At 42.2% G+C, this 26,544-nt stretch overlaps 1 protein-coding gene across 1 annotated transcript in view; it reads right to left on the bottom strand.

The window, feature by feature from the left end:
* Window positions 1–26,544, bottom strand: part of TBC1D5 (TBC1 domain family member 5) — a 371,763-nt gene continuing 345,219 nt past the window's right edge. The window contains exons 19-21 of the mRNA XM_019497895.2: window positions 20,925–21,004; window positions 19,716–19,892; window positions 1–4,117 (exon numbers count right to left, since the gene is read on the bottom strand). Coding sequence (XP_019353440.2) covers window positions 3,827–4,117; window positions 19,716–19,892; window positions 20,925–21,004 — 548 coding nt within the window. The 3' untranslated portion in view covers window positions 1–3,826. The remainder of the gene's footprint in view (window positions 4,118–19,715; window positions 19,893–20,924; window positions 21,005–26,544) is intronic.

The raw sequence follows: 26,544 nt of genomic DNA, 5'->3' as shown, positions 1-26,544 counted from the left end.
TTTGCATTTGTTAGTTCTTTCTTTAATAAAGCAAGGTAGACATCCTTCCAGAACAAAGATACAAAATTTCCACAACTAAGTGAATACCCAGTCAAAATACAGTTGCCATCTATCTGCAGTAGGGTACAAGTGACATGGCATGCCAGACTTGAAACATTTATGTTACAGATGTGAGATATAGTACAAGAAGCCTCAGCTAGGCTCAGGTATATTTTTTTAAAGTCCCACATTAGTACTCATCAGTAATTTGTAATGCATATTATTTTCTGTTATCCATGGACAGTATGATCGTGTCACCTCTGGAAGAAGGAATAATCTGATGTTTTAAAGTAGCAATTTCTTCCTCGGTACATCACTAACATAAGGCAAAATAGGGTGAATATCTGACATTCTGTCTAACCTATAACTATATTTGGCTTAATATATATATATATATATATATATATATATATATATATATATATATATATATATATATATATAAAAGTCTAACTACATTTTCAGTATGATTAAACAGCAGCCACAAACATATTTCAGATGTAGAAGAACATGTTATAATAACTGAAGTGGATTCATCTACTAATGGCATTCATTCAAATAATTTTTACAAGCATCACTCTACCACTGAGATTTTGTTCAAATCCCCTGGTATATTAAGCATTAAGGTAACAGGGATTCATTGATTATTGCAAACTTTAGAACAACAAAAAAATGCATATTTTTAGCATGGCTTAAAAAAAAAAAAATGTATGACATTAAAGATCTACTAACTTAAAAAAATAAAGCAACTGTACAAATCATATTCTTTTATGGCACTGAGACTGTTCAGGAGAACAACTGTGAGATCCCTGATACAAAATGAAGAGAAAACAAGAGTATCTTCTAAAACAATTACAAAAAAAGAAAACAGAAAAATAAAGGCTAAAAGTATCTCCCCTTGCTACCAAACTGCTGGAGCATGCAACAACTATGTTTCTCAATTCTCTCAGTCTCAAAAACATTTCTTCCCTCTTAACATATGTTCTTCCAGATGCACCACAGTAGCAACAACTCTTGCTGAATGGGGTTAAGGCTGGAAAAGCTTGAAGGATCTAAATAAATCAACAGCCAGTTAATCCCTTGGCATCCATAAAAAAATTATGGAGATTTAAAACCAAACCAAACCAAAACAGACCCCAAATCCCACCAGTATACAGGAATGCAGGCTGAACACTTAACTACCTTTCGGTGAAGGTTTAAAAATAAGAGAGAGCTAGAATTAAATCAGCATAACCCCTCCCCCACAAATCTTATACATTTCAGATGTCATTTAAACAAGCTGTCTTCAACAGTGTTCACATCAACCTGTCTCATAGATGTACCAGGCTAAGCCTGATCATAACATTTCAGTATTCCTTCATTTTACGAGGCACAAATAGTAGCAGCTGAATTACCCTGTAGTTTTTGACTGTGTATGTGACAGCTACCAGCTAATAACCCAATAATTATCTCTTAATTTCAGTCTTTGAGACCAAGATCCTGTAAAACCCAAGTCCAGCAAACAAGTTAACTAATCTTTCAACTATTATACTTAACTCCAATTACCAACTAATTTGTAAGTATGTACCATTAAATATCACAGTCCATAACAATAACCACACAATTAGAAAGTTACTGTGTGGTTCTATTGTATGCATATTTCAAAATAGTAATTTACATACCAAGGGGATTTCTGCTGTTGTAAATATAGTAAATTAGCAGCATTCTTTAAACAAGTGCACGAACATAGCTCAGAAAAAGTAGCCTTCCATTTATAAATCATTTCCTGTTGTGACTGCCAGGGATCATAAAAGTGGTTTTGGAATGCAGTTTTATTTTCAGTTAAAGAAAACACTAAAAAAAAAAAAAAAAGATGTGGTATACATTTCATGGGTATAAGATATCATTTTCCAATTAGAAAAACAAGTTATGGAGTTAATTAGAATTTTTTCAGTGACTCACTTCACTGAACCATTGCTTTTTGACTAGCAGTAGGGAAATCATATAATCACATTTACACCTAGAGAATACATGGTTCGTAGCAACCGGACATAAAGCGCTTTTAATTATGAGTGCCTCAGAGCTCTTTTCCCCTTTCCCTGATAAGTTATCATGTTCACCCAACAGCTGGAAGCTGTTTTAATTCAATCTGCTTATATCTAACACCATCAGATGGTTAAATTCCCCTAGCAAGCTACTGCTTTAGACAAGTTAATCTCAGTAAACAATTAATTCTTTCTGGTGAGATCAAAAATAGTCAAATACAATTAGGAAAAAGGGGTGTATTACTGCCTCTGATGGGAAGGAGGACTGTTTTTCAGATCCCCATGCTTTCAAAGAATTTGCTACCTGGTTCCTCTAACACACAGGTGAGAAAGACTTCAATATGTCAAACAAATCAATGTGAAGCTCTTGTAGGATGACAAGGAACCTGGTGTCATACTAGTATCTGAGCAGAGCCACCTTCAGTATCAAAAAGAAAAGTTAAAATCTACTTGCAGAGGGAGATTTCTTTGTCTCCATTAGTTTTTTTAAATGACCTCTTTTAGACCCAAAACTAATAAATTTATTCATTAATAACCATTCTCTCACTGAAGAGGGAAGCCCCTGGGATCAAAGTATAGTTCTCTCGCTTTTTTTCCTTATCCCAACAGAACTAATTACTCCAATAAGGTAAAAAGATTTTAAACAAGTCCGTATTTTGCTGTTTCCTCAAAATTTCCATTTTCAACCTCTATCTCACTTTTTTCATAAATAGGCCTGCAGCCTACATCTATAATCAGGAAGCAGAGGCTCCTACTGAGGAGAGAAGCAACCCTCCAGCAAAAGCCAGCTCAGTTTTCTGTGGGTGAACAAACAAAATCATGCGGTCCCTTCAAATTCAAAACTCTTTTGGGGAAGTGGACAGTGTTTCTAGTCAACTTATAATGGAGATGATTTCAGGTCATATGTTTTGTCAGCGAGTTATTTTTTCAACCTTGACAGAGTTTTGTGAACAAAAATCATCAACAGGAATTAACTTTGTTTCTATAAACAAAAGGGGCCATGCAGTTCTTAAACATTTAGAGTCATTTAGCTATTCCAAAGGATCATTACTCAACACATTCAATCATTTGACTAAATATTAAAATTCAAGATCATCTAATTGATATTCTAAATTCCCAGCAATTTAAAGTTGCTATTTTAAACTTAAACTGATGCTCTCTTACACTTGATCTGCTGCTCTTTTCTTGTTCAGTGTTTCTCTTTTTAAGGAGACTACCAAGACATTTCTGCTGTTTATGACTTGCAGTTGTTATTTGTAGTCCTTTTGATATACATCCCTTCTTTTTCTCTCCTTGAAGAAATAGCTTTCTTATGAAGAAAACCCAACATGGCACATTTTGAAGAAGTAAATAATTAGCTGAGCTTTGCCTCTATTTTTAGGTGTTATGTCAAGTATTAACTAATTTACTAACCATTACAATATATTGTTTTAGGTGATGAAAAACAGTTTTTTAGTAACTGAAGATGCTAACTAAGATAATTCTACTACTAACAGCAGTTGTATATTAGACCTGGCTACGCCAATGTGTGTATTTCAATCAGTTATTAAGGATATTCTCCTTTTTCTTTTCTTTCTTTTTTTTTTTTTCTTTAAGAGATGCAACCAAATTTCTGCTCTGATTTACTATTTAGGCTTCTAGCAGCTGAAATGGGTTACTTTGCATACCTTTTGTCTTCCTGAGTCATCTTGCCCTGTGGAATCAAAGTTATTTCAGCTGAGGTGTAGTAATTGACCTCACAAACTCTCCAAAGCTGTTTATATTTAGATGTCCAAAGGACTAACAATAGTGAAGTCAGAATCCTTGCTATTATTGCTACTGTCATCATCAGGGCTGGAACTTAGGTTACTAGAAGATGCTGAAACAGAGCCCATGAGAGGATCAGAGAAGACCAAAGAAGAGCGAGATGGAGCCTCATTCTTCATGGCTCCCTCCCTGTGTGCTTGAAGGAGTCTATGCTCAGGCAGAGAACTTCTGTTTCCTTCCTCTTCTTTGGAAACCAGGATATAGTCATCAGTGCTTCTGCTCTCTCCAGTTCTTGGTTTAGTGATAGCCTGTGAGATAAATGCATGGAAAGTAAGTTTAAGATTAAAAACAATGTCTTCTCTATTTAATCACATCTATTACACCCATCATTGAGGTACTGACCTCAGGACATATGAGCAACTATTGCCAAGAACTGGCAAGATTCCTGCCTAGTGGGGGCAGGGTGCTGCGCACACTTTTCAGCATACCGGAGGACTGTGTTCTCTTCCGAGAGAAGCCACTCTTTCTATGTTCACTTCCGAGAGAAGCCACTCTTTCAGGAGAAACTCTTAGGGGGGTGGGATTTAACCCTGGGTCCCAGGTTATTTTTCTCCTGGAGCTGTCATTTTTACTTTGGGAGAAAAAGCCTGAACGTCTGTCTACTTGTGGTTTCTCCTGGGAGAGAAGTGACTTGTAAAGACATTCAGAATCTCCCAGGAGACGCTAAATGTCTGTACAAGACCTGTGTTAGCTCCCAAAAAAGTTATTCAGAAAAAAAAAACAAAAAACAGTCCTTCAAGAAAAGAAGAGCTGGATAGAATTTTTCTGATGAAACTCTGCTTCACAGAATCTGAAATATTTTGCACAAGACAGGTTTCTCAGAGCTCGCAGACTCTCTGCTGCAGATCTTCAAATCAAATCCAGGTAGAGTATGGTTCTCAGACTCCTTGGTGCAGATCTGGGAAGCCCTGGTTCTAAGTGGGGTGAGACTCCCAGACCTATAGCATTAAGTCTGGACACCTTGAGAAAACTGGTAGAAGAATGAAAAGAAACTTTAAAATAACAAACTCTCCTATGAACTGCTAAACCTGAGTTTTGGCCAGCTTTACTCAACAGAACTCCAGAATTTCAAAAGAAGGTGCTAAAATCACGTGGACCAGCGACTTACTCAGCAACATAGGGGGCATGTCTACATGAAAGACATTAATGCACATTAGCCTAATTGAATGTGCATTTTGGGTGCGCACCTACATGCGCATGCCCTTAATGCACATTAAAAATGGTGAAATTAGGCTAATCACACCTAAATTTGATACCTGCAAATGCAGGTATCAAATTTAGGCTCAATTAGATAAAGTGGATTAACATATGTGTAGACATGACCCAGCACTAAAGTTAGTGCCATGTCTGCCCAACCACTAGGGACACACAGCAGGGCTGCAGGGACTTGGCACTAACTTTAGTGCCAAGCCTCTGCATGTGTAGATACCTGCCAAAATCGCTTAATGTGCATTAAATTCAGGCATGCTTAAATGTATATGAAGTCGCGCCCAGGAGTTCTCCTGTATTGACAAGCTAGTGGTCTGTAACCTTGGATGCACCTTGAATAGATGGGCAGCTACTACCTCTCTTTTCCTTCAAGAGTAATGGATTAAAATAATGTTCCTTCAGAGGAAGCAGTTTGCTCATGACTGGGTTTGAAGTCAATTGTACACAGCTGTTATTGTGTAAGACTACAATCTGGTGAACAGACCAGGATGATAAGTAGTGACTCCTTGCTAGCCTGAGGTGGGATGATCTGGACTCCAACTGATTTACAATAACATAAGAGTGAAACAAGGGAGAGGAAGCAGGGAAGGGAGGAGAGAAGGGGAAAAGGCAGGTGGATGATCATCCACATTGATTATATAAGGTTTAAATAACCGATGCTGTGCTTAACTGAGGCAATCCCTTCAGCAGTGATTTTTCAGCTAAATGAGCAATGTAAATTCCCTTCAGAGTTAGAGAGAGGTATCGGACAGAGAGAAAAGGAAATATTAATAAACAAATGAAAAAATAGGGGAGATTCAGTATGTGAGAGAGGCAAGCTAGTAATACAGTATCTAACTTATGTGGGTTAATAAAAGCCACTAGTGGGCCATAACTTGCCTTTAGGTACCTGATAGGGACCAGCCAAAATTATTTTATTGTTGTTGCTGATAGAGTCTGTTCTACAGAAGAACTCTTTTAAGTCCTCCACTGATGGATCAAGGATTGAAGTATAGTGCACAAGGGCAGGGATTATGAAACATTTTAACTATTAGATATTATGCAAGCAGATGCTACAATTGTTTAAAAAATTAACAAGGAAAAATATCAATTGGGAGTGAAAACCAGGTCAGACAGAATTGTGACAATTCCTTACTGTAACTGGTCACAACTAGTCGCAACCATGACACCTCTCAGTGAAACTGCAACTCTTGTCCGGCTCAAACTCTATGGCCTCTCCCTCTAGTTTGCTCATCTGCCATGTCTTGATCTTACTATTAAAGAGTATTTAAGGGAGGCTACCAACAGGCCTCAGAGTAAGCCTGAATCCTACTAGTTCCCCCACCCCAGCTCTCTTTCCAGTCCTCTGTTCTAATAGGTCACTCCCAGCTTGACTACGCCCCTGTAGAGCGCCTGCAGCCTTAGGGGCAAATTGTATGGCTTCTTTTCCTTCCCTACACCATGCCCCAAGTCTTGTGGGTGTTACAATAATGTTGTTCCTTCTGTTGGGGCCTCAGATTTCCCAGCCTCCATCCCTTTCAATCTCACTAGGCTGGTTTCTTAGGCCACTACGCCACATCTGGCTTTGAGGCACTAACTTCAATCTATCAGTTTCATTCTTCCCAGGTCCCTGGCTTCTATCCGCCAGGCCCCTGAGCCACTAGGGCCATGCTCTTCTGGCAAGGGTCCCCTGGTCCCCTGTCTCGCTGTGCCCCTCTCGGGCATCAGGCCCATGGCCCCCATCTCGCTGTGTCCCTCTCGGGCCCCGGGCCCCCATCTCACTGTGCCCCTGGCCCCCGTCTGCTCTGTAGCCTTGTACTGCCCCTCGCTGGGCTCAACAATAGCTCAGGCTTTGAGCCTCCCCTAGCAAGGGCTCCAGGAAATCACGTGCCTCACAAGCACTAATGGGATCTCCAAAACCACCCCTTAAACTATAAGCCTCTGGGCAATAACAGAAACACAACAATGGTTGAAACAGCTCTCTCTGCCCCTTTACAAAGGCAAACTTCTCATCTCCTCCCAGGCACATCTTCCCACCCGGGGCTATTCTTTGGCCTGTATATTTGGCCCTCTTAAGCTTTTGGACCCTCTAGTAAGCACATCAACCCCCTGGAGTTAACAAAATCAAGGCCACTTGCCTGTAAAAGCCCAGTCTCTCAACCCAGGTAACTTGCCTCAATCCTGTGGTCTGCAGAGTCATTTATAAACTAGGTTCCTTCAGGGACACTGTTGCCTTGCAGCCTGGAGCTCCTCCCTGCATGGTGGCTGGGGAGAGGTAACAATACTAGTGCAGGCTCCGGGTTGATATAGCTCCAGCCTGAGCCCTTCTGGTCAGGTGAGCCTCTCATTAGCCCCTATCTGCCACCTGCAAGCCATCTCTCAGACTGCTTGCTCTTTTAAAGGAGCAGACACCTCCCAGGGCCCTCCTATACTTGCACAGAAAAGTTCATAGGATCAAAGGAAAGTAGGACTGGAAGGAACTTTGTAAGGTCATTCAGTCCAGCCCCCTGCTCAGGGCATGATTATCCCCAATTAATACATCCTAGTCAGTTGTCTGTCTAGCCTACTTTTGAAAATTTTGAGGGCTGGAGGAGATTCCACAATTTTTCCAGGTAGCCTGTTTCAGTGCCTGCCCACTTCCATGGTTAGAAAGTTCCTTCTAATTTCCAACCTAAATTTCCTCGATTGCAGCTTAATATCATTACTCCTAGTCCTATCCCCTACAGCCACAAAGGAAAGTCTATCTCTGACATCTTTATAATCTTCCTTTAGGTATTTGAAGACCATCAGCTGATCCCCCGAAGGTAAGTGGGGCGGAGGGACCCGGCACAGCTGAGCCGGATCCGGAGGGGAAGCCCCCCGGGTCCCATATAGCTGAGCCGGTAGGGAGCTGCGCTCCCGAGCCGCGCAAACAGGCGCACTCTGTAAGAGCACGTCGGCGTTTGCGCAGGCGTTCGCGCTGGAGGGCGGGCCAGGAGTGGGACTCCTGTAGGGGTAGGGCGTAGACACCGCACAGGTCTACAAACAGCAGCTTATAGAATGGTGTCTACGAGGAGTGCTGCTAGGGCCTCTGCCCAGGGGGACAAGGCTACCTGGGGCAGGTCTGAGGCCTCCACCCAGACTGAGCCCATGGGGGAGCTGATGTCCCCCTACCTCCTGGCCTCTGGGGGATCCCCAGCAGGGCCAGGGGGGGCAGAGATTGGGGGCCCCCACACCTGTCCGGCAGGTGCCCATCTTAGGGCTCTGGAGGCGCAGGTGAGGGAGCTCCGGGAGGAGGTTAGCAGGCTGAGGGGGATCAGGGAGGCGGAGGATGAAATTGACAGATATTTCCTTTCCCTGCAGGACCAGGCACCGAAGGAAGAAGCAGCCCGGGGAATGCCCTCCACAGCAGAGTGGCAGATGGTCACAGCCAGGACCGGAGCAGCACGCAGCGAACCGGTACCAGCTTCTCCAGTCCGACTGGTGAACAGGTACGAGGCCCTGGCGACCCTGCCGGAGATGGAAGGGGAGGAGGAAACCCTTGGCCAAGAAGAAACACCACGTTCTTCACACTCCAAACAGAACAAGAGATCCATGAGGACCCAGAGGAGGAGGCGATGAGTGCTCGTCATAGGCGACTCCATCCTGAGAGGTATGGAAGGGCCCATCTGTCGCCAGGACCCCTCGGCACGAGAGGTATGCTGCCTCCCTGGAGCAAAGATTCGGGATGTGACGGAGGTAATCCAGGCCAGGATCAAGCCCACCGATTATTACCCCATGGTCCTAGTCCATGTGGGTACTAATGATGCGGCCAGGAGAACCCCCGATCACCTGATGGCGGACTACAGTGCTCTGGGCGGCGTGCTGAAGGAGTTCGGTGCACAGGTGGTTTTCTCTTCCATCCTACCAGTGACCGGACGAGGAAGACGGCAGGAGAACTGCATCAGAGAGACCAACTGGCGGCTTCGGCAGTGGTGTCTCGAGGCAGGCTTCGGCTTCCTGGACAATGACCCGCACATCACGACGAGGGACATGCTCAGCTGGGATGGGCTTCACCTGTCCCCCAAAGGTAAGCGTGTGTTTTCTACTAGGTTGGCGGATCTCCTCCGGCGGGCTTTAAACTAGGCTTGTCGGGGGGAGGGGAGTATGAGGGCAGGGGAAGCTGTGGACCACCAAACCATGTGGCACCCACAAGGACAGCCCAGCCTGAAGAAAGAGAGCATTGGGAACCTGAAAGCCATGGGGAGACCAGCACTACAGAACAGGTAAGAAACAAGAAGGTAAGAAACAATGGGCCCCTTGGGACTCGGAGCGGGGGGGCGGCAAGGGCACCAGATGCAGGGCTCAAGTGCCTATATACTAATGCTAGGAGCATGGGGAACAAGCAGGATGAATTAGCGCTCCTGCTTGCACTAAACTCCTATGACTTAGTGGGGCTAACAGAGACCTGGTGGGATTCATCCCATGACAGGGCGGTACATATTGAGGGCTATAGATTGTATAGAAAGGACAGGTCGGGGAAGAAAGGGGGGGGGGTTGCACTTTGTCAGTGAGCAATATACATCAACCCTCATCAAGACAGAATCCAAGGTTGAGGAAGTAGAAGGATTGTGGGTTAGGCTACATGGGGGGCAAGGAGAAAGGGATTTGGTGGTAGAGGTCTGCTACAGACCCCCACACCAAGGGGAAGAAATAGATGCGGGGCTCCTGAGGCAACTCTCGGAGACCATAAAAGCTAAAGAGGCGGTAGTCATGGGGGACCTAAAGTACCCGGACATCTGCTGGGAGACACAGACAGCAAGGTCCCATCGCTCACGCAGGTTTCTAACCTGTATACAGGATCTGGTATTGGCAACAGGAGATGACATGATAGGGGACCTCCGGATCGGTAGCCATTTGGGAGACAGTGATCACCTTATAATAGAATTCAACATAAGACGGCGAGTGGGTAAGGTAACTAGTAGGGTGAAAGTGCTAGACTTTAGGAAAGCTGATCTCAATGCACTCAGGCGATTAGTCAAGGAAGCACTGCAGAGTAGGAGCTTTGAAGGGATGGGAGCCCAAGAAGGGTGGCTGTGCCTTAAGGAAACGATCCTTCGGGCACAAAGCAAGACGATCCCCGAGCGAGGCAAAAAAGGGAAAGGGGCCAGAAGGCTTCCATGGCTGACCAGAGAAATCCAGGGCAGCCTAAGGGCCAAAAGGGGAGCACATAGAAAGTGGAAACAGGGTGAGATCACTAAAGATGAATATACCTCCTCTGCTCGTGCTTGTAGGGAGGCAGTTAGGCGGGCCAAAGCTACCATGGAGCTGAGGATGGCAACCCAAGTAAAAGACAACAAGAAATTGTTTTTTAGATATATTGGGAGTAAAAGGAAGGCCCAGGGAGGAATAGGACCACTGCTAAATGGGCAGAAACAATTGGTGACAGACAGGGGGGACAAGGCTGAACTCCTCAACGAGTTCTTTGCCTCAGTGTTCCTAAGCGAGGGGCACGACAAGTCTCTCACTGGGGTTGTAGAGAGGCAGCAGCAAGGCGCCGGACTTCCATACGTAGATCCTGAGGTGGTGCAGAGTCACTTGGAAGAACTGGATGCCTTTAAATTGGCAGGCCCAGATGGGCTCCATCCGAGGGTGCTGAAGGCACTGGCCGACATCATTGCAGAGCCACTGGCGGGAATATTCGAACGCTCGTGGAGCACGGGCCAAGTCCCGGAGGACTGGAAAAGGGCTAATGTGGTCCCCATTTTCAAAAAGGGGAGGAAGGAGGACAAGGGCAACTATAGGCCAGTCAGTCTCACCTCCATCCTTGGTAAAGTCTTTGAAAAAATTATCAAGGCTCACATTTGTGAGAGCCTGGCAGGGCAGATTATGCTGAGGGGAAACCAGCACGGGTTTGTGGCGGGCAGGTCGTGCCTGACCAATCTAGTCTCTTTCTATGACCAGGTTACGAAACGCCTGGACACAGGAGGAGGGGTGGATGTCGTATACTTAGACTTCAGGAAGGCCTTTGATACGGTATCCCACCCCATACTGGTGAACAAGTTAAGAGGCTGTGACATGGATGACTACACAGTCCGGTGGGTGGCGAATTGGCTAGAGGGTCGCACCCAAAGAGTCGTGGTAGATGGGTTGGTCTCAACCTGGAAGGGTGTGGGCAGTGGGGTCCCGCAGGGCTCGGTCCTTGGACCGATACTCTTTAATGTCTTCATCAGCGACTTGGACGAGGGAGTCAAATGTACTCTGTCCAAGTTTGCAGATGACACAAAGCTATGGGGAGAAGTGGACACGCCAGAGGGCAGGGAACAGCTGCAGGCAGACCTGGATAGGTTGGACAAGTGGGCAGAAAACAACAGGATGCAGTTCAACAAGGAGAAATGCAAAGTGCTGCACCTAGGGAGGAAAAATGTCCAGCACACCTACAGCCTAGGGAATGACCTGCTGGGTGGCACAGAGGTGGAAAGGGTTCTTGGAGTCCTAGTGGACTCCAAGATGAACATGAGCCGGCAGTGTGATGAAGCCATCAGAAAAGCCAATGGCACTTTATCGTGCATCAGCAGATGCATGACGAATAGGTCCAAGGAAGTGATACTTCCCCTCTATAGGGCGCTGGTCAGACCGCAGTTGGAGTACTGCGTGCAATTCTGGGCGCCACACTTCAAAAAGGATGCGGATAACCTGGAGAGGGTCCAGAGAAGGGCCACTCGTATGGTCAAGGGCCTGCAGACCAAGCCCTACGAGGAGAGACTAGAGAAACTGGACCTTTTCAGCCTCCGCAAGAGAAGATTGAGAGGCGACCTTGTGGCTGCCTATAAGTTCATCACGGGGGCACAGAAGGGAATTGGTGAGTATTTATTCACCAAGGCGCCCCCGGGGGTTACAAGAAACAATGGCCACAAGCTAGCAGAGAGCAGATTTAGATTGGACATTAGGAAGAACTTGTTGGAACACAGTTCGAGTGGCCAAGGTCTGGAACAGGCTCCCAAGGGAGGTGGTGCTCTCCCCTACCCTGGGGGTCTTCAAGAGGAGGTTAGATAAGCATCTATCTGGGGTCATCTAGACCCAGCACTCTTTCCTGCTTATGCAGGGGGTCGGACTCGATGATCTATTGAGGTCTCTTCTGACCCTAAGATCTATGAATCTATAATCAAATCCCCTCAGTCTTTTTTTTCTTCAGACTAAAGAAACATAGTTATTTCAGTCTTTGCTCATTCTCCACTGGACTCTTTCCACAGTAACCCTGATGAGGTCTCACCTGGAGTAAACAGAGCAGAAGAATTACTTTCCTTGATTTGCAAGTAACACTCTTGTTAAAAGAACCCAGTATGCTGCTGGCTTTTTTAGCCACAAGAGCATACTGTTGATTCATATTTAGCTTATTGTCCACTGCAACCCCCAGGTCCTTCTTTGCAGTACCACAGCCTAGCCATCATTCCCAGCCTGTATTTGTGCATGCGATTCTTCCATCCCAAGTTCAGGACTTGGCACTAGTGCTTGTTGAATTTCATCTGATTAATTTTGGGCCATTTCTCCAGTTTATCCAAGTCATTCTGAAGCCTAGCCCTGCCCTGCAGAACATCTACAACTCCACCCAACTTGGTGCCAGCCACAAACTTGCTAAGCATGCATCATTTAAGTAATTAATGAAAATGTTAAATAATAATGACATAGGACAGACCCCCAGGAAACCTCACTTGTTACCTCCTCTGGACAAGACATTTAGCCACTGATGTATACTTGCTGAGCTTAATGATCCAACCAGTTATGTATCCGCTTTGCAGTACTTTCATTTAGTCTGTATTTCTTCAGCTAATTAATGAGTATGTTGTGGGAGACAGTGTCAAAATTCTTCATATTAATGAGGTAAAATTAGGTATAGTTTTACCATAAATGCAGAGTATTTTAAACATTTCTGGGTTCTAGGTCAACATGAAAAATTCTCTTGTTTACACGTACATATTTTTGTGACCCACTTTTACACCGTCTTTTTCATTCAAGCAAACATCTCTCTTCCAGTGCATCAGCTGTAATGTGATATAAACCCCAAGAAGTACTATCTATCAATTATGTATGTAAAGGAACAAAAATAAATCAGACTTCAACTGTTCTACATTTGCTAATCTTTCAATGTCCAAGTCTACTAATCTTTGATATTTATGTTCTAAAATAATTTCCTTCAGCTGGATTTATAAAACATAAATAACTCAAACTCAACAGACTGTTTTTAAGAGCACCAAAAACTACCAGGAAATCTGTACTGTAATTAAAGTTTGTAATTAATTTATAATTCCCTTTTTATTTTACATTTTGTATTTCAAATGCCAATAAAAACAAAGCAAAAAACCTGTTCTTTACTGTACAGGAGGTTAAAAACAAACACATAAGCAGATCTATATTGCAAGGCAGGGACTGCATTACTTAAACACCCCTGATCTGATGAAACACATCTTTCTTCTTTAATTACTGTTTTGCTTTCATCAGATCTATTTGAATTACTGTCTTCATCATTCATCAGTTAATCAGTTACCCTCTCCAGGGGTCTGAGAATATAGGCAGTGTACAGGAATGGCTTTGCTCCAGAAATGAATCATAATCTACTGCATGATTCCACAGACATCCGTGGATATTCAGTGTGGAACACCAGACAGGATTTGAGCATCCTAATCTAAATTTCATGGCCGACTTTTTCTCTTTACAACAGTAACACGGGCTATTTTAAACAACCCTCACTGACACAATCCATCTGCTCTCCTTTTTGCCCTCTGTTTCAAGGCTTGTGACAAACAGATAAAATTTTACTTTGGAATGGTATATAAAACGAGGTTGATAGTATCATTCTGGCCACTGTTTTTAGTCTTCCCAAAATTCACATCCAAGATGGCTGCCACTACTGGGGACCAGCAGCCTAACGACACTTTCAGCATGTCATCAGTTAGCAATCTCAAAGATATCAATAAGGTGAACAGACTAAATTCCTTAAGGAAGTGAACACATAGGGAGCTGGCAGATGTGGGGGAAAAAAAAATCATGCTTTACATTACACATTACTTCGACTCAGGTCTGCAGTGTCTAAATCACGTGCCTCCACAGGGCTTTTTGGTGCTTCTATCTAATAGCTGATTCAATCAGCTATCTAGTTCTATCTAATTGCTGATTCAATCAGCTATTAGATAAAAAATGCCAAAAGCGCCCCATTAAAGCGCCTGATCTATATAGATGCTGGGAAAGCCAGGTCCAACTAACTTGATGCCTTTTCTGGGCACGTGCTGAGCTTGGTGTGGGGGCATGCTGAGTTTAAAGTAAAGCACCGGGGGGGTTTTCCCCCTATATCTGCAAGTAGCCATAGTGACTAAAAAAGTTCCCGGAAGTAAAAATACTGAACGGTGCAGTTTCTAATGTTACATTAAAATAAAAATGATATAGCATGTTGGAAATATATGAACACTTTAGTGAAGCATAAAGTAAAAAAGTATCCTAATTTATGTTCTTTATTATCTTTTTGCAGTCACTAACTTTTGCTCTATCCACATCTTGGGGCCCTTAAATCCAGGTTTACCAGCGCAATGCTTAATATAATTGTGCAGGCCGGGAGCGGTCCGAGGCCCTTGGGGGTGCACGGCGGGCTGTGGCCAGCAGCCCTGGCACGCGGGTCGGGGAATGCAGGCCGGCGGACTAGAATTAGGCACGGACGCTTAACGGTTGATTAAAGATTATTTTACTTACACCGTAGATGGTTGCGGTGCAGGCAGGAAAACTTGCTTGAGTTGCAGTTACAGATAGGAAAGAAGAGCAGACAAGAGTTCTAATCTCGCGAACTCTAGCCCAATCCGGCTGAAGGCTCTAAAACCGCGAGCCCGTCGTGTCAACCGAAGAAAACTTGGAGAAGAGCTCTGAATACACTCACACGAAGTTTGCTAGGCTCCGTGGAACTTGCGAGGAGGGAAGGGGTTCGTCGAGGGATCGCGCTCGGCGACGGGGAGAGGCCAGAGGTTGATAGACCCCTATAGCCTTCTTAAGGTACACGCTGGGTCCGTTAGGCTCTGCAGCGCTTAGAGTTCTTCACGAGACGTGAAGTCCTCCTCCTCCAGATGGTTGTGGAGTCCTCCAACTTGGGCGGAAACCGCTCAAGCCTCTTATATGGCTAGCAAGCCAATCGCTAGCCGCCACGTGGGAATAATTTAGAACTGGCCAATAGCGGGACACAAATTTGCATGCGGGTGGCGGGAACTTCTTTGCACCGGGGTTTTCTCTTTGCAACTGAGATATGCACCCTGCAAAGAAAGCTCCTCGTGGTGGGAAATAATTTAGCAGTGCCGAAGTGCGCGCACACAAAATCACACCCTTGGGTTGTGACAATAATATGATATAAAGGTTCTGATGGTATAAGGGATCCTCTACATCTGTGTGATGGGATCTAATGTGTAATGCACTACCAACAAGGCATGATGGGATCTAATGCGCAATGTGAAGAATTGTGCCTCCTGCCATACTCGAATATGCATGGCAGGAGGCATGACTGTGGAATTGAGGATTAGCTCCCATCATGCCTTACTTCCAGTGCAGGGGGAACCCAGTCCTGGCGCCCCCTGCACTGGCAATAAAACAAGCTCCTGTGCCTGGGAGCCTCTCAGTTGATGGGGCTTCTAGCCAGGGGGGCAACCCATGCACCTCTTGGGCTGGGATGTTGTAGCTGCTGTGATCTCCCAAACCACAGCTACTACAATCTCCCAGCTGCAGGGTGGGGGACGATCGCAACAGAGCCCCATGTCTGCTGAGTCTCATAGCTGTTGTCACTGGGTCCCAACAGCCACAGGGTACTGCTGCGACAGTATTTTTAGCTGCGGGCAGCCATGGGGCACTGTTGGAACCCCAAGTCTGCAGCTGCTGGGCACTGCCAGGGCAAGACTCCCCTTAGCTGTGGGACTCCTGGTCCTGGCAGCGCGTGGTACACCTCTGTGGCTGGGAGCCTGGTCAGTTGATGGGGCTCCTAGCTGCAGGGGCAGACCTTGCTACAAGTGCAAATTAAAGCTGGATAGAAACTGGCTATAAAGTAAGTACACGTTTTCCACCAATACCTTTATAACTGGTTGGACCTTCTTATGGCACGATTGTTAATTGACATGTGTAGCCAGTCTAAATTAATTGTGCAATTAACTTGGTAATTTTGTGATGCATGTAACCTGTAGAAGGGACCTAAATGTCTGTCTTTAGAACATACTAGTTTCCAGAGGTAAAATATGGCCCCCACATAACCCCTTTACTTTGCCTGTTTCTGTTTCAAGAAACTTGTCTTAACATGAACCATGTTTTCTCCCATCTGCCTCCATTACTGAATAAATAAAAAATGGCAGAAATATACTTTTAGTAATTTTGAAACTTAACAGCCTAATGCCCAGTGCCGTATGGTTCCTCCAAACTTTCTTCTGATGAATATCAGCTACGAGTATCAGTGCCTACATGCTGTGAAAAAAACTAAAGCTAATGATCAGAACACAATTTAAGTAAGGCTGGAGGAAGAACAGAAGCTCATTTTGCTCCCTTCTTGAGATAGTCATAAAAGCAAGCTAATGTGTTAATTATCATTCATTATTTAGCAAGGCTTGGCTTCTGTTTATCAACTGTGCATTGCTACTAATGGCAAATATTCTAGTGAATATTATCCAGCTCATTTGAACCTTTTTTATTCAAATGCATCAAGAAATAAAAAAAGAATTAAAAACATTCTTTGTTAAATACATATTTTTTAAATAAAATATTACTGCAGCACATCAATGTGCTACCATCCCAAAATATATGTAGTGTAGAGAGAGAGAGGGAGAGAGTGTGTTTGTAAATAAAAATAAAAATAACTAGCATTTATGTGGTACACTTAATCCTTAGGACTGAAGCCACTTTATTAAGGGTATTGGTATTATTATTCCTGTTTTTACCAGTGGGGAAACTGAGGCACAGAAAGAAAAAATAAGGTTCCTTTTCTTATTAATGATGCAGTGAAAAATTATTTGTATTTATAATATAATTCAAGGACCAAGATAAAAGGAGCAGACTACTCATTTATACCAGAGTAAATCAGTAGTAAATCCAAGAGAGCAGTAACTCCACTGGCCTGAAGCCTGTGGCAACAAAAAGAGATTTGGGTCCAAAACGCTTGCATTTGCTCTAGGAATGCAAATATGTTTGCTCTGAGAGTAGAGTCAGCAACCATAAAAAGCTTTTATTGAACAGAATTATACTTATTATTGCAGTATGAAAAACCCCACAAAACAGGAAAAATTATCTTGCAGGAAATGCATTAAATAAGATAGAAACTAAAGGAGTCCAGTGTTCTAATTAATTAATGGTTAGAGCTTTTTCAACCTTCTGCTGCATTCAGAAATTGTTCCTAGGCTTGACCTGGACGCATCATCACACCACAGTTCACTCATTAAAACTAAAAGGCTGGGCTGTAGTCCTATTTGGGGGAAGAAAACCACTTCCACTGTAATTAAGACAAACCAGCCATAAAAACATTCTACGTAGTGGCCATGTCTATACGAGACACTGACTACACAGTAGCTCGTTACTGCAGCACAGTAGCTTGTTACTACTGTGCAGTAGCACGACATGGCATGAAGCGCGATGCAACACAGTCAGTGTCACCAAAAAGCCATTCAGGCACATCACTGTGCAGTAACTCCGGTTATTGTACACTCATTTAGTACTTGAGTAGGCAAGTACTAAATGACTGCGAAGTAACAACTGTGTAGTCAGCATCTCACGTAGACATGGCCATAATGTAGTGCTGTAGCTGGTTTTATACGTGGCCTTAAACAGAATACGTAGCAGGTCCACGGCTGAAAAATCAGGTGACTGTCAGCTTCGGCTAGAGACTGCACCAGTGTCTCAAAGTGCACCCCCAGTGTGAGCATGAACAATAAGCTGATTGTCAGCTCCAGCCCCTGACTGCACCTGAGCTGGCCAGGACCTGCAGACACTCATCTTCCAACATGCTTGTCCAGGGGCATCCTGATCCAGGGCTCCCTCTGCATTGGCAAGTAGTAATGGTATCTGATCCCCAGTCCCAAAATTGAATGTTATACACGTGGCAGGAGGTGTAATTGCTGGAATTGGAAAAAAGATCCTACCATACTTTTAAGCAGATGTGTGCCAGGGGCCTTATACTGCATGTTATAGTGTGCATAGTAAATCAAAATTAATGATCAACAAGAAGTAAAAACATCTTTGACATTTTAATATTAAAGCTAAAATGTTTTTATGTAAAAAGTGAGGAGATATGGTAAAATAACAGGATTGATAGCACTGAAACTGACTAAGGCCTCTGATATGATTGAAGAGATTAGTTGTAATAACAATGGTTATGGCAGTGCTGACTAACATTTGTACCTTTGTATCTAAATAAAATAACAGGTACTTTCATTTTTATTATGATTTTTAAAAGGGCATGTTACTAGCAAGAGATTTCTGGGTCATAAGTCACAGCATCTTACTTTTCTAGTTTAAGACAAACTCTGTTTTTCTATTTGTTCTCATTTACTCCTTTGGCAGCCCCAAGTTGATTCAAGAAGTTGTTATAGAAAACTGAGTGGAGACTCTTCTGGGCTATGGGAGTGGCAATGCTGGTCTTGATATCCCTGGGTTGTTGACATCAACAACATCGATGTTGAACTGTGGCAGATTTAAGTCCAGAAGTCTGCTGATGTGCTACTACTGGAAATTATCTACATATATAAAATGATTGCTCATAAGATCATAGGCTCCTTTCTAATGGAGAATGAATTGAATGGATCTATCACAACTGCTGCTAATCTCACCATGAAATGAGAAAAAAAAATAGATACACTGGGCAATACAGACAATCCAGTTGCTAGAAAATGGCATTTTAGGGGACAGTGGCATAAAAAGTGTCAATCACTATGGAAATAATTGCCTTTGTTTATAAATTCCCAGCATCAATATCACCTTTCTCTACAATATATTTCCAAACTTTTTATGTAAAAAAACTTATTGAAAAACAGTCTAGAAAATAGTTTATTTGGCAACAAGCTTACAACAATTGCACTTGATTTAGCTGTACATGACGGACCCATTTCTGCACCAAGGAAGTCAACAGGAGTTTTGCAACCGACTTCTGTGGGAGCAGGTTTGTGCATGGACAACCACCCACATGCCATCATTTAATAACTAAAAATCTTCTATTGTCATAAAGGCAGCACAGAGAATTGCACCTTTATCAGAGTGAGATGTGATCTATCAGAACAGAATCTCCAATAGCAGAGGAAGAGGGAAACAGACAAACAAGAAAAAGGACAAACAAGAGAAGGGCCGAAAAAGCATCTTCTGCACATTTAAACCAGGGGAAGACTAATGCAAATGAGGGTCCCCCCCAATTTATATGCTATATTTTCACCTTGTAAAAAAATCTAAAATTAAACTGTCCTGGAGCTGGAAAACTCTGGGTCTCAAGGTGTCAGGTCCCTGGTGGGAGAGGAGGTTTAGAAGCCCTGTGATACCTGACCTTGGGACAGTTCATATGATGAGATTCTAGGAAGCCAAGGCTCTCAAGCTTCCCTCCATGTGAGCTGTCAGGAAACCAGGTAAGTTTCTGATGGACCCTGGCTCCATTTCAGTGAAAGTTAGGGGAGACTAAGAGGTTTTCATGAAGTGCTTTGGTTGTCCCCTTACCTGACATGCTGAGAGCGAGCATGGCTTCATCAAAACAGGTCCTTTTAGGGAATCCCCTGTCTCCTTGTTTTGACTCAAAGAACAGTAATGATCATCTGCTATTGTGATCTGCTCATTTTCTTCAGCCTCCAGCTGACTCTGATTGAAACGTAGAGAACCCTTCAGAATATCCTTGATCTATTTGTTGAAGAGGAAGGGAAAAACAGAATTCTAAAATATCTGAAATTTAGTCAAACATACCAAAAGCTGCTAACCAACATCCATGAACTATTTTCTTTGTACAGTAAAAGCTGTGTTACCTGGCACTTTACCATATGGAATGCTCTATTAACTGGCATGCCGATCGATGTGGCAAAAGCAAAAGTCCCCCTCCCTGGCCCCCGGCACACTGACACGAGAGAGTGAAAGCCCTGGTGCACTGGACACGGAAGTGGCCCGAGCAGGCAAAGACGCCTCCAACCTGCCGGGCTGGAGAAGTGTAACTCTCAGATAACCGGGACATTTGATTAACCAGCACCTACCATTTCCCATGGATGCCAGATAAAAGAGCTTTTACTGTAAATGGTTTTATACGTTTTCTGAAGAAAATTGCATTAAAGTTACCACTAGCAATAACTTAAAAAAAGGCACCAGTGAAATGTGCTTCTACTGGAAACTGCAAAAAAGCAGAAAGTACCCAAGAGACTTAAAAAGAATAAACTGATTATATTCTCCTTGATGCTGTACTTACATAATTAACATACATCATGGTATTTCTAATGAAATGCATTTCAAAGCCAACACAGAGTATTATGTATTCAGAGAAATAGTGTTAAGAGACACGTGCACCCCCTGTCTTAAGACAAGCATACAGTACTTTTTTTAAAAAAAAGAAAAAGACTGTAATATTTTATTTTTGTAATGCGAAAAAAATGAATATTGAATGCAACATATGCTAGGCACTGAGAAGAATGATAGTATAGTGGGTAGATGAAGCCCAGAACTGTGGGTCAGGCTACATCAGGCTACACCAGTTTCACTTCCAAGTCCTCACAGACTTCCTGGAAACTCAATATCACTCTTCAGAAAACAATGCTTAACAAAACTTCACACATTACCATTTGCAAATCAAGGGATAGCTTTATGATAGAAGAAATGCAGAATTGAAAAATGGTTTCATGACCATTAAAAAAAAAAATGTGAGCAACTTAATTCAGTTTGTATCTGTACCTGCTTCAAACCAGCCAGGGATACCAGAATTTCATCTTCTTTCTCCAAGTGTTCTTGTAATATGACTTCTTGAATATTTCCTATAACAAAAACACAATATTTTTAAACAATTGCATCATCTGCTACTAACTTACAGTCAACATTTAGGCAATTGTCGATCCTCTGGATCATGGTGTACCCATAAGAGTTCTATTCAGGTGCCTGATGAATCTGCTTGCGTGGAGTCCATCATACCAAGTCTTTTGATGCATATGCCTAAGGCAAGAGTATGGAAGAATGGAGGTCCTGAAGACCTACCATCCCCGCTATACACCACTGTAGGTATTTAGACCAACACATAGGTATTTAGAAACAAACAATGAGAATCCCCGTCACAGACAAATTTAGGCATACATGTATAGGGCTATGGTTTGGCAGTTTTACTAGTTTTGAAAGCAGATGGGAAAAATAAGATTGGCCAAAGCTAGTCACCAGAATCACCAGAGTCCCTGTTGTGCCACTGTTGGATGCACCCTAAGACATACACAACTCTTGTGTCTTTGAAGAACACTGGGAGCTAGGAACTTAATCACCTGCAGTACTGTTTCCACTTTGCTCTGGGTTTCCAGTTTAACAGTCCTAACTTTGTCCAGGAAATGCTTGGAAATATATATAACAATGGCATCTGCTGCACCCCTTGCACTGAATTAAGTTTGTGCATGACAGCTGTAGTCCAGAGTTAATGCTAGAGTACTTGAAATCCTCACTCTCACTCAACTTCTTTATGCTGGGTAAAAGAGTCAAAGTAAAAGAGCTCTGAAAGCTTATATCTGTAAGAAAAATGACTCGCCTAGAAGCTGTAACACTGTCCTCAGAAGATCACTTTGAGGTCAGAGCTTAGGGCAGGATGGGAATGTTACAAGTTGAACTGCAGAAAACCATGCTATGGAAAGTCTGGGTAGTGCTGCAGGCCGTAAGGCAGACTGGAGAGACTGCTGCTGCAATTTACACAGGACTGTAGGACCGTTGAAGAACCTGTAGGAGGTTCTTCAGCCAGCAAGTGAATGAAAAACACCAGAGAGGTTTAAAGTAGGGGAATCAAACTTATCCAACCTGGGCAATGGGCTGGTGTGTGCGCTAGATTGGGCCCACAGACCAGCCCTACATGCTGGATTCAGCCCACCGGGCTGGTCCACTTGCAGACATCACATTCAGCCTATGCTCTAGACTGGCCATGCATACTGCTTGCAGCATGCATGGTATGTCCTCCAGCCCTGGGCACCATGTGTAGCAGGAGCCAGTGCCAGCACCAGCACCAGCTCCATGTGTAGCATGTAGCAGTATGGGTGTGCTGATCTGAACCATCCCTAGATCCAGCATGCAGGGCTGATCTGGTGTGGATGCCATATTCAGCATGTGCCCAAATTAGCCGCACATCACGTACAGCTCACGGCAGAGACCTCCGTGGATTGCATACAGCACACATGGCCAGAGCTAGTTTAAAGGAAGAAAAAGACATCTCCCAAAAGGGGAAAGTGGTGAAGAACTATATGCTATGTAAAATGCTGAAGATGCGACTAGAGGTAAACAGAATAGGAATGGCTAGAGGTGGCATCCAAGTTACCAGCCCATCTAAATAAAAAAGCCTATATTTACATTATTTACATTTGTCCAGTACATGGTTTCTAAGGAGCCAACTGTAGCTGTGAACAGCATCAACAGACAAAAATATAAAAATAAAAAAACCTGGCTAGCAATATATGTTGGTCCCATGATTCCAAAGTACATCATCAGGAAGTTGACTGCAATAAATACAAAGCAAGGATTGTTTTGTTTTGTTCATTATTTTGATCCTTTATCATCATGGTTTTCATCTCTTAATATATTAAATTAATAGTAGTAAGTTTCTGGCAAAACTGCAATATCTAGCACATGTTGAGATAATACATTAAGTTCTGACTTTTTGTCAAATGCACCCTGTATTTCTGCTATAAAAAAAGTTCTGTGAACTCTCCAGCACCAAAAGTCTATCTTAATATTTGGGTAAAAAAAATTCTGAACAATGAAAAACCTATATCCATCAGGTTTTAATCAACTTTCTCATTTCTCAGGTTTTTATTTAATGTTTCTGTAACATTATTATTTCCCACATGCATAGAAAGATGCATACCTGAGATTTAGAATGCAAGATGACAAAAGGGATAGAGCAGAAAGAGAAAATAAATAATTCCCAGCCTGCCACAAACCTCCTAAAGACTCAGTGTGGAATAGTGACCTTTCAAATGCTAAGAGAATAAGATGCAAGACATTCCATGTGATTTTAAAATGTTCTATTGACATTTCTTTTTATTCTCTTACACACATACACAAAGACATATATAACTATTTTTTCTTAAGCTGGCATTCAAAATTTAATATGTTAAAACACCAACAAGAGGGGAAAGGTTACATGTGCTGAGGAAACAATATATTTTCTATATTTTGAGAACTAACTTCCACAATAAAATATGATTGCAGCCACTAAAATTAATACAATTTGCACATCACACTTCTGCTTTAGCAAGATTTGTAATGTGCCTAAGACAGAAAATCAGGAGAGTTAAAGCTTGAAAACACAGTGGGACCCGCTGTTTGCATACTCTGCTTAATTGAGGGATTTGGACGTTTACTTTATTTGTTGGATATGCTGGTTGTTTAATATGTTTTACGGTCAATTTTCAATCTATACAATCAAAGTTTTAAATGATAAAATTGTATTCCCAAATAATTTAATACTGTGGGTCTCAAACTCCTATTGGAGTGGCAGCAGAGAGAGCCAGAGAAGCACGAACAGCAACACAAGTGTCTCTCCATGTTCACTCAGCAAGCATAGTCTATGCCCTTCAGTAAGTGGGAGCTATGCACACTTCATTTATTTTCCTACTATGCTACCTCTGTCCATTCTCTCACGCTCATTTTCATTTATTTATTTATTTTTTTACAGTTCTGTACGTGTATGTTTGAAAGCACCACTGTTCTGTTAAGATATTCCTAGAAGCAAATTTCAGGCACACACAGTATTCCTTGTTTGGAAAAAAAAAAGATTTATAAATGTAACTATAAAGAAAACTGCCACCTTATAACCATAAAGTTGTTATCATGGCCTCCTATATCCAGGTGATTATAAACCCACATTGTACATGCTATTTACATCAAAACTTCTGTAAAAAGAGTTTTAATACTGAAGAAGGATGTACTAAAATAAAGTATTGATTAAAGTTAGACACATGTATATAATATACATGTGAAAGATACCAGTCTGAGTAAATAAAATAAATGAATTTATTTATACATTAATGTAATATAATGTAAATACATGTAAACATGTAAAATAAAACTATTACGATAGGGTAAAGAACTTAGGAAAAACACCAAAGGTGATGGTGGATGGCATTTTCTATATTAAGAAGGTACACTTTTAATTTTTTCCCCATAGTTTGAAATCTTTCTATACGGTTTGATTAATTTTCTGCATATAAAGGAAGTGGCAATATAGTGAAGAGCTCCTTTCTAATATTTCTTCCATCTGCTACTTAATCACAGAATTGTAATGTCTAGATTATACTTTATTGTAAAATAGTAAAATAGTTATGTGCATTGGTATCCATGTGCATTAACATAATCAAATACAATCTGAGGACATTTTTCTATCTGGAACAGCGACATTACCTACTGAAGCACAATTGAATTTTATTATTTATCAATTATTTGCAAAACTGATTACATCTATTTCTATGCAATAAATATTTCTCTTAGCCATACTGTGACATGGATGTAATTCAAAAGTGAACAAGATGCTAGGAGCAGAGTAGGACACATCATATACTTTATTCATTGTTGATTTGAAGATTTTCTGCAAAATTTCATTTCACAGAATCCAAAACACTTCTGCAATCATACATCTATTTTCAGCAAAGCTTCTGTCAGAGTTGATGGGAAGGAAACAGGCCAAAAATGTGGAGAAAGTGTCACATTCTATAGATTTGGGTTAGGGCAATGTCATAGGACACTGGAAAACCAGTTTCCAGCCTGCTCTGCCTGATTCAGAGCTGTGTGGGAAAGAGAACTTCATTTCAGGATGAAGCAACCAACACTTAAACATTAAAAAGTGAGTACAAAGTGAAGTCACCATCCTCTGAACAGCTCTGAGCTCATCTTAAAGAGCAATACTGCCACATAACACATGTACTCACTAACATTTAGCCACCATAACAAACAAAGGCTGCTTGTTTTTAACAAGGGCATATTAACTAATGAAAGTGTTTTATGCAACTGTTTAAGAATAACACACTATCTGTAAAGCAACAAGATAAATACTGTAGAAACCTGTCCAATTATTTAATAACTATTTCCAAGCTAGACAAGATAAACCTCCCAAAAGTCTTTTAAAGGTATGAAATAATGTGTGGTACTGTGTTTAAAACCCCAGTAGATTAAAAATGTAGGTCATACCACTTTTTTGACGTTTTCATACAGCAAAGATAAACAGAGCATCAGATTAAAAAAGTGGTAAAAATATATACTCTAGGTTATAAAAGTTCAAAATTAAGATGAATTATACTTCCATTTCCTGTTCTGGCACTTAATGGAACAGAATGTCACATGAAAATTCAATTTTGAAATAGCTATTTAAAAAATTTGAGATTTCCATTTCCTCTTCCTCAGATAATTTCTCAACTTTAAATGGAAGATCATTTATCATTTTCTGCATAAAGATAAAATAGTAAAATAAACCACAAAAGCTCACAGATGGAAAATGTAGACAAGGCCTTTTCTCTTTGGGCCATGTTACACCTTACGCTGTAAGCCACACAAATGTTAATTGGTGTAGTGTTGTTGGAGCACCTTAAGGTAAAAAATCATTTCTGACTGCCCTTCACCTGCACAACTGTGACTTGCCACTAGAAGTTTGATGAGAAGGGGAAGGACTAGGAGCCTGTGTAAAACGTTTCTAAGGTGAGGTGGCTTTTATTCTGGGTCTCCTTAATTGTGGTCCTGTTCTCTAAACATGAGACCACCCTGCTTACTCTGTGCTTGCTTTGAGATAAATACAAAAGTCCAGATGATCTGTTTTATTTCAAACATTTAGAACTTTCAAAATTCCTTTTATTTTTGCTTGTTCTTTTTGGATTCTATTGGATCATTTGTTTAAGGAAAAACAATCAAATGCACAAATCCGAAATGGGAATGGCAGCAGCAAGGGATCTGTAGGGTTGTAGTAAACTGCAAGTTGAATGAGGAGTCAAAGGATCGGGCCCCTCAAAGCTTAGGTGGCCCCTGGCCAGGTGGTAACCCAGGCAGGGGCAGCAGGGGGAAGACAGGAGAAAAAAAAAAGGAGTGGGCCTCTTGGAGCTCAGGTGGCACCTGGCCAATGGTGGTGCAGGGGTTGAGCTCCAAAGGAAAAAAAAAAAAAAAAAGAATCAGGCCCCTCAGGGCTCAGGTCCCACTTTGAATACCTTCAAGACACATTTGGATGCTTATCTTGCTGGGATCCTATGATCCCTGCTGACTTCTTGCCCCTGGGGCAGGGGGCTGGATTTGATGATCCTCTGGGGTCCCTTCTAGCCAAATGTCTATGAAATCTATTAAATCTTTTTTTCTA

Source organism: Alligator mississippiensis, chromosome 5 (genome assembly GCF_030867095.1).
Source record: "Alligator mississippiensis isolate rAllMis1 chromosome 5, rAllMis1, whole genome shotgun sequence".
In the NCBI taxonomy this organism is placed as follows: domain Eukaryota; kingdom Metazoa; phylum Chordata; order Crocodylia; family Alligatoridae; genus Alligator; species Alligator mississippiensis.
The sequence above is the reverse complement of the archived record's forward strand: the minus strand, read 5'-3'. Positions and strand labels throughout refer to the sequence as shown.